General features: G+C 44.4%; 1 protein-coding gene across 3 annotated transcripts in view; it reads left to right on the top strand.

Annotated features, from left to right (window-relative positions):
• The window catches only part of MCF2L2 (MCF.2 cell line derived transforming sequence-like 2), a 186,295-nt gene that overhangs the window by 129,181 nt on the left and 42,258 nt on the right, over window positions 1-14,856 (top strand). For all 3 annotated transcript variants that reach the window (XM_036445322.2, XM_045583728.1, XM_045583729.1), the window contains 2 exons: window positions 13,361-13,427; window positions 14,406-14,521. In XM_036445322.2, coding sequence (XP_036301215.2) covers window positions 13,361-13,427; window positions 14,406-14,521 — 183 coding nt within the window. The remainder of the gene's footprint in view (window positions 1-13,360; window positions 13,428-14,405; window positions 14,522-14,856) is intronic.

Raw genomic sequence — 14,856 nt, 5'->3', positions numbered from 1 at the left:
GAAAAAATGAGAGGAATTGCAATTTGCATGTTAGATTTAGAAAGAATAAGATAAGGCAGGGAAAGAGCCGAGGAGAAACAGATGTGGGAGGCAGGGCCAGGGAATGAGGCAGAAGGGCGTGTCTCTCACCTTGTTGGGAAAGAAGACTTGGACCCCAAGTACAAGAGAATCTAGGAGACGGTGGGAGCAAGAGACCCGAGAAGAAAGCATGCCTTCCTGAAATAACGGAGAAGCGGTTTTGATGGCTGACTAGCTTAGTGCCTAACCCCATGGGAGCACAGAGTCAGGCTTGACTGGTTCGGGTGATTTGCCCTTTCTGGACTCTTACGTAGGAGATGTCCTTACACACCCGGCACAGGCCCCGTCCTGCTCAGACACACTGCAGGCTGTGTTCTAAAGTGGTGAGTGTTCATGCAAGGCCTGAGCTGCGAGAGGGGCGGGCTGGGATCCTGACCTTCCTGCCGGCCACAGGATCTGGGCAGTGACCCACCTTCTCTACACCGCACGGCCATGCCTGCCTGGAAGGGTGTGGTGAGGACTGACTGCAATAACAATGACGTGCGTGAAGGGCCGAGCTCCGCAATGCTCAGGGGCTGTGTGGACACCGTCACCCCCATGCCACCTCGACTGCAGAAAACGCCTCTCACTGGGGAGCTGGCAGAGGCGCCTTCATGCTGCCCCCCATCGCCACAGCTGCAGAGGGACCTGCTGTGTTTCACATCTATTAACACAGCATCGCCCCTCACAGAACGCACCACCTCTGGCTGCCTCCCCCTGTGCTGCCCGCCGGCCACTCCGCCCAGTCCTCTGGCTGGGCTTTCCTCCCACCCTGCTCCTCGGTGGGCTCCTCCGTGGCCTTTATCCAGGACTGTTTTCTATAGATTCTGAGCTCCACACGTGAACGTCGTCACTTACACGTGTCACAAAAGTCCTAACTTGATTTGTCTAAAATGCTTGACCCAAACACGTGTTTGTGAAACGCTGACTGGATGGAACGTGACTGTCCCAAGGGCCAGAATCCTCCTCTTCTCACCAGCGGGCCCAGCCCAGGGCGCTGCGTGGCAGTAACAGTTGGCCCTGTGTCACTGTGTAAATTGTCCGTGGACCTGTTCCCTGCTCTTCTGAGAGGCCTCAGACCTCTTGAGGGGGGAGCCCACGTCCTGCTCGTCCCCAGTTCCCACGAAGAATCCCCCACAGGCTCTGCACGGAGTGGACACGTATGTACTGACAGTTGGTTGAGTTGAATGTGTGCTGAACGCTCCAACGGTCATCACATATTCAAACTTCCCTTCCCGTCCACAGGACAATGGCCCCTGTGTGCTCCTCCCTGAGGCCTGCAGCCCCAGCGCCGACACTGGGGCACGCGCCCTCCCCCACTTGCCTCTGCTCCTGTGGTTTGGCACATTCTGCATCCTCCCTCCATCCCAGGGCTTGGCCGCTGCATGAAGCCACACGGGTAACCTGGAACGGGGAGATGCAGGGAGCGAGGACACAGAGCACTCACTGCAGGCCCTTCTCAGACCCACCGTCTTCCTTTCTCTCCTCTGCATGGGGCAGGGATCATCTAATCACACACAGGCCTCTCTATGTGCCCGTCTAACCTCAGCAGGGCCCCGCACGGACAGGGCAGCCTCGGAGAGGCAGGTCCTGGAGGCAGGGGCCCTCCTTGGTCCAGTAGAGCTGTGCTGAGGGTGAGGCGGCCTCGCTGGGGGAGGGATGGGGAGAGAGGACTGGGGGGGTGGGAGGTGGGAGCGAGGTGGCACAGGTCTCCCTCCAGGCTGCACATGCCCAGGCAGCCCCAGTGGCAGTGGCCTGGGCACACTCCCTGGCAGTGGTTCTGCCAGCATTTCTCTCCCCTCCCCACCTGCAGACCAGACGCACACCTCACACTCTTAGGGCCATCAGGGTTCTGGGAAAGTTTCGGGGGGCTGCCTCTAGCTCCATCCCCTGCCTCCTACTAGGAGGGCACGGCCAACTTGAGTGAACGATGACATCTGTGCAGGGACGATCTTGAATGTTGTCTGAATAAGGCTCAAGTTTTAAAAGACAGTTGGTATCAGCCATCAGCCTCGCCAGCTCTCTAAACTGAGTACAATGATTTGGGTCCTGTGATGGGGCGGCACTGAGAAAACAAGAACATCACAGCAGGTGCCCCAGAAATCGTACCGACTATGGCATGGAGGCTGCAGAAGCAACCATTTGTGTTTTACCCTTAAGTTTGGTTGTGCTGATATTTTAAGGACAACTTAAAATAGAATCCTCTGTTTTCCTTTATTAAAAAAATATTTTTTTTTATTGATTTTTTTTACAGAGAGGTAGGGAGAGGGATAGAGAGCTAGAAACATCGATGAGAGAGAAACATCGACCAGCTGCCTCTTGCACACCCCGTACTGGGGATGTGCCCGCAACCAAGGTACATGTCCATGACCGGAATCGAACCTGGGACCCTTCAGTCTGCAGGCTGACGCTCTATCCGCTGAGCAAAACTGGTTTTGCCTTCCTTTTCTTAATAGTTAAAAATTTCCAACTGTTCATGCCTGCTTTATGAAGCCTATGTGGTTCAAACCCCACTCAAACCAGACAGTTATCGGCCTGCCTGGGATTTATATTGAGTTAATTATTTAAAACTAGAGGCCCACACTCTTGGGGTCCCTCGGCCTGGCCTCCGGACATTGGGCAAAACCAGCTCTCCGACATCTCCCAAAGGGTCCTGGATTGTGAGAGGGTGGTTCTTAGGTAATGCACCCCAAATCGGGCTCCCTCCTCTCTGGTTCCAGGTGCGTCACCCAAGAGCTGCAGCTGCCAAGTCACCGAAGCTTGGCAGCTCCTGCATTGAGCATCTGCCCCTGGTGGTCATTATGCGTCATAGCACCAGTCTGCCTGTTGAAAGGTCAGGTTGTCGCTTAGGCTTTTATATAAGCAGACCATCATTCGTTAAGAGTTAGAGATAGTTGTACTGTACTGAGATTTTTGTTTCATGTAACAGTCCTTCTAAGAAGGCAACTCTAAAGTCCTTGATAAATCATTTGATCTGAAACAATATAGTTCACCATGACTCAGTCTTGGTTGTTCTGATGACCAAGGTCATAAAACCAAATATTAAACATTTTGCTATTTGAACCTGCAGGTATGGGGTTAAGGAATGCTGGAAAGAGAGAGCAATATTTCTGAGCGATATGTTCTGGTATAGTACGTACACAAACCTCTTGGGAGGAAAGGAATTAATAGAATAATAAGCTATATGCAGGGGAGATAAAGATATAAATAGGTCTGGAAAAAAAAAAAGGGTATGCAGGGCAGAGAAAGCAGTGTGGCTCTTCCCAAGGTTTTTTATCTTTGACTATTTTATACATTTTCCTGTCTTTGGGATCTCCCCGCCCCCCCCCCCCCCAAATAGACTTCTTTTTATTTACACAAAGTGGAAGCTTATTAACTGTTTCACAATTTCTTTTCTTTATTGAAGATTAATTGAATAATTTGGATACTCCTGATAGAGTTAGTACCAACAGTACCCTTTCCTATGAACTGAACGGATAATGGTTTTCCTCTCAGCGGTATTTCATGAATTTCCTTGGAGTACCAGCAATCTCTCGCACATCTTGTTATGTCTCGATTGAAGCTATACCATGGCTCTGAGACTTCAGCCCAATTCCCGAGATCCCTCTGCCATCCCACTGGATCCCCCACCATCCCACTGGATCCCCCCACCATCCCACTGAATCCCCCTACCATCCCACTGGATCCCCCCACCATCCCACTGGATCCCCCCACCATCCCACTGGATCCCCCCGCCATCCCACTGGATCCCCCCACCATCCCACTGGTGTCCTTCCTGTCACTGACAGAGCTACGCTGCAGAATATTGGGTGCTGCGTTAGTGGCATGTCAGTACACACACACACACACACACACACACACACACACACACCCGCCTCTGGGTTTAAAGCTAGAAAGCCCGTACTTGAACTCTTGCGGGCAATGCCTAGCCAGCAGTTTGATCTCAATCAAATCACTTACTGCTGTGAGTCCTAATTTCTCCTCTGTGAAATGAGAATTACAATTAGTACCTACTATTACTCACAGAATTGGCGTCTGCCTGTTCCTGAAATCTATCATTCATCCATTTTGTACATTTATTGGGAATTTACCTGCTAGGAAATCATAGGACAAGGATGAATAAGACAAGACATCTATCCTGGACAAGCTCTTTATCAGGTGTTGGATGGCCCAACGAATGTAACAAACACATTGAAAAAGACACCTTACTTCACACCCAAAGGGCTGGCTATTATTTACAAAATGGAAAAACAGCCAGTGTTAATGAGGATGTGGAGACCATGGAACCCTGGCACACTGATGGTAGCACTACAAAATGGTATAACTGCTTTGGAAAAACAGTACGGTGGTTTCTCAAAAAATTAAAAGTAGAAACACCATGTGATCCAGCAAGACCATTTTGGGGCCCATATTCCAAAGAATTGAAAGCAGGGACTCTGCCAAAACTGGTTTGGCTCACTGGATAGAGTGTCTGCCTGTGGACTGAAAGGTCCCAGGTTCGATTCCCGTCAAGGGCATGTACCTTGGTTGTGGGCACATCCCCAGTGGGGGGTGTGCAGGAGGCAGCTGGTCGATGATTCTCTCTCATCGATGTTTCTAACTCTCTATCCCTCTCTCTTCTTCTCTGTAAAAAATCAATAAAATATATATTTTAAAAAAAGAAAGAAAGCAGGGACTCAAGCAGAGGCATGCACAGCAATGATCATAGCAGCATTATTTGCAATAGACAAAAGGTGGAAGCAAACCAAGTATCCACCAGCAGACGAGTGGGTAAAAACAGTAGTGGTATCCTATCTAATAGAGAGGGAATATGCTAATTGACCCTCACATTGTCATAAAGATGGTGGCGCCCACAGCCAATAGGAAGGGAATATGCTAATTGACTGTCCTGCCCTCAAAGATGGCTGTGCTTACAGCCACAAGATGGCAGCACCCAATCTCCTCAGCCCCGCTGGGGTGGCAGGAACGAGGCAAGGCCGGCCCCGCTCCCAGGGCTGGCCCAAGGCACAGGAAAGCCTCGGATGGGGGATGCCCAGCCACCCAGGGCTGCCCGAGGCTCAGGTAACCAGGGCTGGCCAAGGCTGGCAGTGCCAGCAGCAGAGATGTGATGGGGCATCACCTTCCCCTGATCGCCAGGTTACCTCCTGCCCCTGAGGGCTCCCAGACTATGAGAGGGGGCAGGCTAGGCTGAAGGACCCTGCCCCCTCCAGTGCATGAATTTTCATGCACCATGCCTCTAGTATATAAATAATGAAATATAGCCTTAAAGAAGGATGAAGTTTTGACACCTACTGCAACATGAATGAACCCTGAAAATATTATGCTAAGTCAAATAAGTCAGACACAAAAGGATAAATGTTGTGTGACTAGAATAGGCAAATGGCAAGAGGCAGAACGTAGAATAGAGGTTACCAGGGAATGGGGGCAGGGAGGAATGGGGAGGTTCGTGTTTAATGATTACAAACTTTCCGTTTGGGATGATGGAAATGTCCTGGTAATGGTTACACCGCATTGTGAGTGTACTTAGTACCACTGAATTGTACACTTAAAAATTGTTTACATGGTTAAGTTTTGTGGCATATATATTTTTGCAACAATTTAAAAAAAAACAAACCTTTATAATGCCTAACATGTTACACAAATGCAGGGTGTTAACTTGAATTAGATTAATGGGATTGTGTTTATACTCAGCTGCTCTTTTTTAAAAAAAAGAAAGTATGCATGAAATTACTTTGTCATTCTTTATTTTGTGATACTGCAGAGCAAGCAGCCATCAGATAAACTTTATAATAATTTACTTATACCCCATCCTCTTCCAAAAAACAATTTGAGGTAATTACATCAGAGTAATGAGATAAAATCTAATTAACGTAAGACAAAATATAAGGTAGTAATAAATCCAAAAGTGGAAAAGGGTGAACAGCTATTGAGCAAAACTGTTAGCCTTCCAGGAACCAGGGAATTGTTCATATTCATCAGACCTTTTATAAATGCTTAAAAAATCATTGGCTTCAGCATGGTCATTGTATGAGTCAGAGCAATGATTTTCAACCTTTTCATCTCGTGCTATGCATAAAGTAATTACTAAAATTCTGCAGCACACCAAAAAGTATCTTTTTTGCCAACCTGACAAAAATACACATAATTTTGATTGATTTACAAAATAGTAATACTAATTACCTACTCTTTGCTTTAAAGTGACTTTTAAAAAAATCAGTATCTGCCCTAGCTGGTTTGGCTCAGTGGATAGAGCATCAGCCTGCAGACTGAAATGTCCCGGGTTTGATTCTGGTCAAGGACACATGCCCGCATTGTGGGTTTGATCCTTAGTGGAGGTATGCAAGAGGCAGCCGATCAATGATTCTCTCTCATCATTGATGTTTCTATCTCTCTCTCTCCCTTTCTGAAATCAATTAATATATATATTTTTTTAAATCAGTATCCATATTTGTATATGAGGATTTCTGGTACTAAAAATGAACCAATCAGACACAATCTTATTATTCAATGTGACCAATGCAATATATATTTATGGTCAAAGGCAGGGCATTCACACCAGGTGACTATTGTTGTATTGGCTGTTGTCACTTTTTTATTTGACAGTCTGAGGGGGGAAAGGTATTAAATAGTCAGGTATTGCATGTTTTCAAAGTTCTTGCAGCACACCAGGTGAATATTGCTGGTCCACATAAAGTGTTCTTTGTTGTAACCCTGTACAGTTTGGGGGATTTATTGAAATAGAAGAGGGATGTCAAACTAAGTCTGAACCAATTCTGTGCTTAAAGAAACAGGCTCTTGGAGAAACACCTGCCTTGCTGGCCAAATCAACCTCCCACCCCTTCCCCCAGGCTCCTGCATCAAGTCTGCACGGTAGCCTGGCTTGACAGCATCTCCTCCATCTGGGCTCCCCTGCCTCTCATGCTGTCCCAGCAGCCTGGTTCCCTCAAGGCCCCTGTGTAGCCAGGACTCCTACACATGGAATCCTTCTTCCTGTCTTCCTGGCCACGTCCTCACCTCTTACTGAGGACGGTTCAGATTTCCCCCTTTCAGAGACCTCGCCAGCCAGGCTGAGTCCTCTTCTCCTTGCACTCTTCTCTGTACCTGCCTGCTCTCTACTCTCTGGTATCTTATCACACTGTCCTGGAGTCATTGGTTTCTTGTCTCTCTCACTAGACTAAGAACTGACTGAGGCCTTGGATTATGGTACATTTCTCTAGCCCAAGTGACTATTATGGTGCCTGAGTCAAAGGAGAGAGCCAATAAGTATTTGGATCTAATTATTTTTGCCTGGGGAAACAAGGATGAGACTGTAGTACTAATTCATCTGAAGCTGTTTAAAAAAAAAAAAAAGTTTTCATGGAAGAAGGAGGATTGAAACTGAGTTTTCAAAAATGATTAGAATTTTGAAGGGAGTATAAAATAATGACAACGTAGGAATAAGTAAAGGGGGGAAAGTGGCTAAAAGAAGTGGATCAGACCAGTATTACTCAATTGAATAGCAGAACATCTGTACTAGAATCATCTGGGGTGCTTGTGAAGTTACAGATTCCACCTGTCACTGCCATCCACCACGCCCCATTCTGAGTTTGTGGGTCTGGGTTTAGCTTTAGTGCAAGAGTCTTATCTTGTGAATGGAAAGTCTTGAAATCCCGGAGGGACTGTTGGCAATTGTGGCCACTTGAGAGCCATGTTAAACCTTTCAAGAGGGAGAATGGAGGCGAGGTGTAAATGGAGCTTTGGGAAGGGCGTACATAGACTGGTGGTTTGCGAAACAGATTGAGGGGAATGAGTTTTCAGAGGCAAGGCTGAGATGCTAGGAGTGCACCAAAGTACTTAAGAAAAGAGGAATGGTGAGTTTGCTCCATATGGGCAGCACCGGAAGTAGAGAAGAAGCATGCTGAGAGATGAAATGATGAGGCTTGGTGACAGACTGAATATAAGCGATAATGGAAGGATGGAGCTTGAAATGACAACTGTTTTGGGGACCTTGGGAAAACGGCAGACTCATTGATGTGCATGCTCTTGCTATCTAATGAGTTCTATTTCAAACGTGAGGTGAATGAGGTGTCTGGGAGGCAGCCAGGTGAAGATGTGGCTTGCAACATGGCCTTGGGTGTGACCAAAGGTCTGGGAGGAAGATAAGGATGTGGGAGAGCCAAAAGCATGAGGGAAGAGGAAGGAAGGAAACCTGAAACCTGAGTTCAGACCTTTGGGGAGCAGCAATGTTAGACAGGAGGCAGAGGAAGCAAGGAAGCAGCAGAGAGATGAAAAAAGTGAGTATAAAGAGAAACCAAAGGAAGAGAAAGGTTTAAGAAAGTGAACTTCCATTATGTCAGAATTTGAGAAGGATAAGAACAAAACTTCCAAATTTGGTAAAACGTGAACATCTGTAATACTTGCTGATGTGTGTAATGTGATCAATCATCTATAACAATAAAAGTGTAATATGTTAATTAGACTGGACAGCCTAACGACCTTACAGACATCATTCTGGACATCCTTCCGGGTGAAGCTGTGATGGCCAGGGTCGAGGCAGAGGCAGTTAGGGGTGATCAGACAGGCAGGCGAGCAGTTAGGGGTGATCAGACAGGCAGGCGAGCAGTTAGGGGTGATTAGGCAGATAGGCAGAGTGGTTAGGGGCAATCAGGAAGGTAGACAAGTGGTTAGGGGCAATCAGGCAGGCAGATGGGTGGTTAGAAGCCAGCAGTCCCAGATTGGGAGAGGGATGTTCAACTGCCAGTTTAGGCCTAATCCTGGAGGGGTCCTGGATTGTGAGAGGGTGCAGGTCAGGCTGAGGGACCACCCCCCTCCTGTGCACGAATTTTGTACATCAGACCTCTAGTATTAGGTATAAATGAAAATTGATGACAAATTGTGATTACAAATAATGAGTAAAAAATATACTTCTGACAAACTGGTTCCCAAAAGGATACTCTTCTATTGGAGAGTAAGAGGCAGTGAGGATAAGGAGTAAGAGTAAAAAGGAGGAAAGATTAGGATGCATGGACAAAGAGAAACTTACCAGGAAATCCGAACATCTACGTACTTTAATGATCTTGCTTACCAAATAAGATTGCATTCATTATTTTAAAAGGTTTCATTCTTGCCCTTTGATTACAGTATCATCTGAGACAGACATGAGGTGTCATGTGGAATGGAACCAGAAAGCCAAAGCTCTGTTTTTAGAAACATTGATGAGAGAGTAACATGGTTGCATATTTGAAGGTAGTATAAAACAAACAATCATGCCTCCATTTCTTCCCTAATGTCCAGGGTGGGAGGTAAGGACAAGTTCCCTTTTAAATGCAAAACAAAGAGCTGGAATGTGCAGGAGTGTAGAGTGCATTAGTGCCGGCTGAACCGGCAGGTCAGCCCCGCCTCTGGGTAGATATCCATCAGGACATGATTACTAGAGATGTTTAAAGGTTTTAAGTTACTTGGGAACTCCCAATGTTTTCTGTTCTTCATCTTTATATGCATACGTGGTGACTTTGGTTGTTAAATCCTTGAGAGTCTTTTTCTATGAACAAAGATATGTGCTTTGGAATAATAAAGCAGGCAATCATCAGGTAGTAACATAAAATTTCTCCCATTCTGTCCTTATTTGAAAGGAACACAAAGGAGATGAAAGGAAAAAGAATGGCCAACAGTGACCGAGGGTTATTGTTATTTTTAATTTGAACTGAAATGTAGGTGGCCAGTGTTTAAGGGACTTTTTAATCATTGGAGTTTTATTCGTTGCACTCACACAAGTAAAAAGAAGTAGTGACCCAGCCAGCATGGCTCAGTGGTTGAGCATCGGCCTATGAACTAGGAGATCACAGTTCAATTCCTGGTCAGAGCACAGGCCCAGGTTGTGGGCTTGATCCCCAGTGTGGGGTGTACAGAGGCAGCCAATCAATAATTCTCTCTCATCATTGATGTTTCTATCTTTTCCCCTCTCCTTTCTTCTCTGAAATCAATAATAAAAACTGCCCTAACCAGTTCGGCTCAGTGGATAGAGCGAGCGTTAGTCTGTAGACTGAAAGGTCCCAGGTTCGATTCCGGTCAAGGGTATGTACATTGTTACGGGCACATCCCGGTAGGGGGTGTGCAGGAGGCAGCTGGTCAATGTTTCTCTCTCATCAATGTTTGTAGCTCTCTATCCCTCTCCCTTCCTCTCTGTAAAAAATCAATAAAATGTATTTTTAAAAATAAAAATAAAAATAAGTTAAAAATAAAATGAAATAAAAAAAATAAAATAAAATAAAGAGAAAAAGAAAAGAATAAAATGAAGTAGCTGGATGCAATCAATGGACTGTTCTCCAAACTATAACCTGGGATATAACCTGATGAGGGATTTTTTTTTTCTCCAAGTTGTGAATATTTTTTTGTGTCAAATTCTTAAAAACTCCTAAGAGTCTCTAAGTTCTTACATAACTGTCAGGCAATAGCTTGGATTTCTGCTCCCCACCTAGTTATTTCTACCTTTGGACTTCATTTAATCACTGATTCATCCTAACACAGGCTTGCCAAGTCGCTGAAGCCCAGTGCTTCATGAGGGCATAAGAGGCCAGCTGTACTCCGGTTTCCTATGAATGCTTCACTGTTGCCGTGGTTCTGCTTGATGTCACAGCTCATAGAAATAGATTAGTATCAAGGCCTATGTTTCCTTCTGACAATCATTTCAGGATGATTTATAAAAATCGAAGAAACTTCTGACTCCGAGACTGTTTGCAAAGTAGGATCTTCAAGTAACTTACTGCGTAGTCTTTCTCCTTGAAATCGTATCCTCTGTCAGTGACTATCCTTCATCAGTCTTGTCTTATAACAAGATTTTATAAATAGACACAAAGATTGTCATTTTAAAAGTAACTGTGGAGCTCTAAAATATGTAAATTGTAGGACTTATATATATCCTTCAAATAGGGTTTACATATCATTACCTCTAGTTACTCTCATTTAAAGTGCCAGGCAAGCCATTCCTTCAATTATAAAAGTGGTAAATGTTTAAACTTTTTTAAATCTAATTTATTGCAAAAAATAAAATAAAATAAAATAAAAAGTGTAGAGTAAAATGAAGGAATTCTCCTTTCCTGTTTTTCAGCTTTCAGTACCACTCCCCAAAGCAATCACTATTGACAGTGACTTAAGTTTCTTTGTATGAATGTTCTAAGCACATATACTTTTACATATAGGTATGTGTGTACACTCGTTTTTATACAAATTGCACACTATGCATACTTTTCTGCATCTTGTTTTTTGTTTTTTTTAATTCACTTAAAACAATTGTCAGATCAGCAGCATTTTTCAGTTGACTTCGTTCTTTTAAAAACTGCAATGCATTTCATCATAGGTATGTACCATAATTGAATGACAAGCATTGAAGTAATTTCCCACACGTAGTATCTGGTTGTTGCTATTATGCTATTGTTCTCATAACAAACAATACACATTCTTAAAAGTGGAATTACTGAGCCACGGAGCTCGCGTTTTCGATGTGATAGCTATTTCTAACTTATCGTGCACTGATGTTCACTCCCGCCAGTACCGTCTGAGAGAGTTTCCACACCCTCAACTATTGGCCTTCCTTTGAGATTTGAAATTTCTACCATTTTAGTAGTTGGAAAATATTATTTCTTTTTACTATGGCTTTGTTAGGTTCATGTGCACTAAGCGTTTGTGTGTGTGTGTGTGTGTGTTTCTTTCTTCTTTATTTTACGTAAGACTAATAGCTATTTGTATGTTTGTGTGAATTTCCTAAATTGTGTTCTTTATTTGTCCATTTTATGAAAGGAGAAGAAACCATTCACTAGGCTAGGTTACCGTTTCATGGATGTCCGCCAACAGTTCATGGGAAACCATAAGAGTGCATACTCTACTCATGAACACTTATACGAACACTGACTCACGTGGAGGCCTGAGAGAAAGCCTGGGAAGGAAGCATGGCCTCGCAGCGTGAGGAGAGAGAGAAAACTGTCTGTCTGGAGGCAGATGTGGGAGTCCAGCCTCACTCCATCAGTGTTCTGTTGCTGCATAAAAAATGGCCAGAAACTTAGCTGCTCCGCTCACAGATTCCCTGGGACACAACATAACCGGCTTTTTGCCCAGGTCCCACAGATGAAAATCAAGCCATTGGCTGACTCTGCCCAGTGTTCTAGGTTCACGCCATTGTATTTGCAACTCAGTTCCTTGCAACCACAGGACTCAGTCTCTGTTTCCACGCTGTCCGTCAGCTGGAGGCCACGCCCAGCTCCTAGGGGCTGCCTCCGCTCCTGGCCACACGTCCCCTCCAAAGCCAGCAAAGGAGAATCTCCCCTATGTCACCTCCTCATGCTCCCAATATCTACTTCTAGACCCAGGGCTAGAGATTTCATGGGATGAGGTCAGCTGATTTGGAACAAAACAGAATGGCAAAATCACATCTGAGCAGCACCTAAATTCATGTTTGATTGACTGACTGGGAGAAGGTCTTTGAACAGCAGGGGCCAGGTATCTTAAAAAAAAAAAATTAAAATATATATATATATATAATTATTATTATTATTTTACAGAGAGGAAGGAAGAGGGATAGAGAGCTAGAAACATAAATGAGAGAGAAACGTCGATCAGATTTCTCCTGCACACTCCCTACTGGGTATGTGCCTGCAACCAAAGTACATGCCCTTGACCGGAATCAAACCTGGGACCCTTGAGTCTGCAGACCGACACTCCATCCACTGAGCCAAACTGGTTAGGACAGGGGCCAGGTATCTTGCAGATCATCTTGGAATTTTGCCTACCTCACTCCCCACCAGGGAAGTGACGGAGCTCCAGTCATTTGGCTGAGGAAATCAGTCCCCCTGAAACATGGAATGCCAGAAGAAGGGGCATAGCTGGCATCTGTCTAACCCGGTGCACAGAACACGTGGGTGTGGGCGAAAGATCCAAGTGAGCGACGAAACAGCAGAAAGCTAGAGATAAAATATGGGAAACCACACGCATAACATAGGGGTCAGGCAAACTCTCCTGACCGAGGATCCAAACCAGGCATTTCCTACTCCACCATCTGCCCTCTTGACCCCCACACTGTAGCCCACCCAAGGACAAGTCAATCGCTAGCTGCACACACGGGTTTTGAATCCTCCAACCTTGTCATTTCCTCTAACGACAGTCTGATCAGAGTTTTGTGAGCTGTTGGCCTTGGGTAGTCCAGACAACAGGATGAATTGACCAAGTATAAGTGAGCCACTAAGAGGAAGTATTGACGAGCATTATTCTAAAAGAATCCTAAAACATTGTTCCTCCCCTCTTTTTCATCTTCCCGCCTGCTGCTGTGACTCAGGTGCCTTATACGTGACTTGCTTGAGACTGAAAAGGTTTATATAAAAGAAATGAAGAGCATAATTGATGTAAGTAGATTGGGGATGGGGATGTTAAACTGAAGAAATTTTGTTTCACAGAGAATCAAAACAGTTGCCATGTGTCTCTGGAATTCCCCCCAAGGTTTTAGGTCTTATAATATTGCAAGGGTTTTTTCCAGCTGGAATAAGCACATTCTTATGACTATTGGTCCATGTAACTAAATACCTTCTAAAGGATTGTGCCACTTCATACTGATCCTGGTACTGCTCAACCAGCTTGCCAACAAGTGGATATGGCCATTGACATGTTTTTGATAATTTAATAAGAGAGAATTCTCATTGTTTTAAGTAGCACATTTTTTCTTACTAGTGAAGGGAATAATCTTGAGGAGTAAATTATGTGTACAAAATTATAATATAATTTTTTTTACCATAAAATATCAGAAAACCAAATATCCATTTAAAAAGGGGAGGAATGGTTAATCAAGTCTAACATACATGCTAATTATTTTGTAACAGTTAAATAATAGTGAAATATTATTTAACTGTTTAAATAATTATTTTTAATCATTTGTAGCAACACTGAAAAATGCTTATAAGATTACATTAAAAACCATATATATAGAAATTTACAAGCAGCCTTTAAAATATATATGGCAAAACAATGCAATTTATTTATGTGTGGTGATTATAACGACATAAAATAAGCTTCTAAAAGTCATGCAGGAAATATAATAAAATGATAGTAATTGCACTAGGTCATAAAAATGATAGATAAGTTTTAAAAAATATATTTGTTCTTCTTATAAAAATGCCTTTTTATTATCATTCCCAATGAACCATCTTCTTCTGAAGGTGGACCGATGAGGAAAATAATACCCAAAGAATCTGATGAAATGGCTTTCGGGAGATATGTGTTCTATATTCCCCAATTGTTTTGTTAAAGTTGTATTCCTCTGAGTAGTGAATGCAGATCGCCTGTCATACGCTCTATCTGTAAAACCTGCCTCATTCGCCCCTCTGCAGGGATACATCACTCCAATGGATTATACTTGGCTGAAGCATCTGATTCCGGACGCTCTTCAGAACAACAAGGATGTTCTCTTTGGAAATATTAGAGAACTTTACGAATTTCACGACAGGTACCCAATAATTCACATTATCAGGGGGGAACATGGAAAGGAAGAGAAGGCTGGGAATCAGACTGATGGAATTTGGCTGTAGAAGTACTTAGATAGTTTCAGGCTCACACAAGCAATCCAGAATGGGGGGGTTGGGAGGGGATGTGAGGGAGGGGACAAGTGCCACAAGATGCCGGGGGAAGAGGGAAAAGACATTCGTGAAGCCTGAACGAGGTGTCAGGCATCCATGTCGTATTTATGGGTGTGCTCTTTTGCCAATGTACCTATGTATGCCCCAGCATTCGTTGAGCACCTGCTGGGTGTCAGACACCGTGTTGGCAGAGCTGGGATCTAGG

Source organism: Pipistrellus kuhlii, unplaced genomic scaffold, assembly GCF_014108245.1.
Source record: "Pipistrellus kuhlii isolate mPipKuh1 unplaced genomic scaffold, mPipKuh1.p scaffold_m20_p_2, whole genome shotgun sequence".
Classification (NCBI taxonomy): Eukaryota; Metazoa; Chordata; class Mammalia; order Chiroptera; family Vespertilionidae; genus Pipistrellus; species Pipistrellus kuhlii.
Note: the sequence above shows the minus strand (reverse complement) of the source record. Positions and strands in the feature narration are given on the sequence as shown.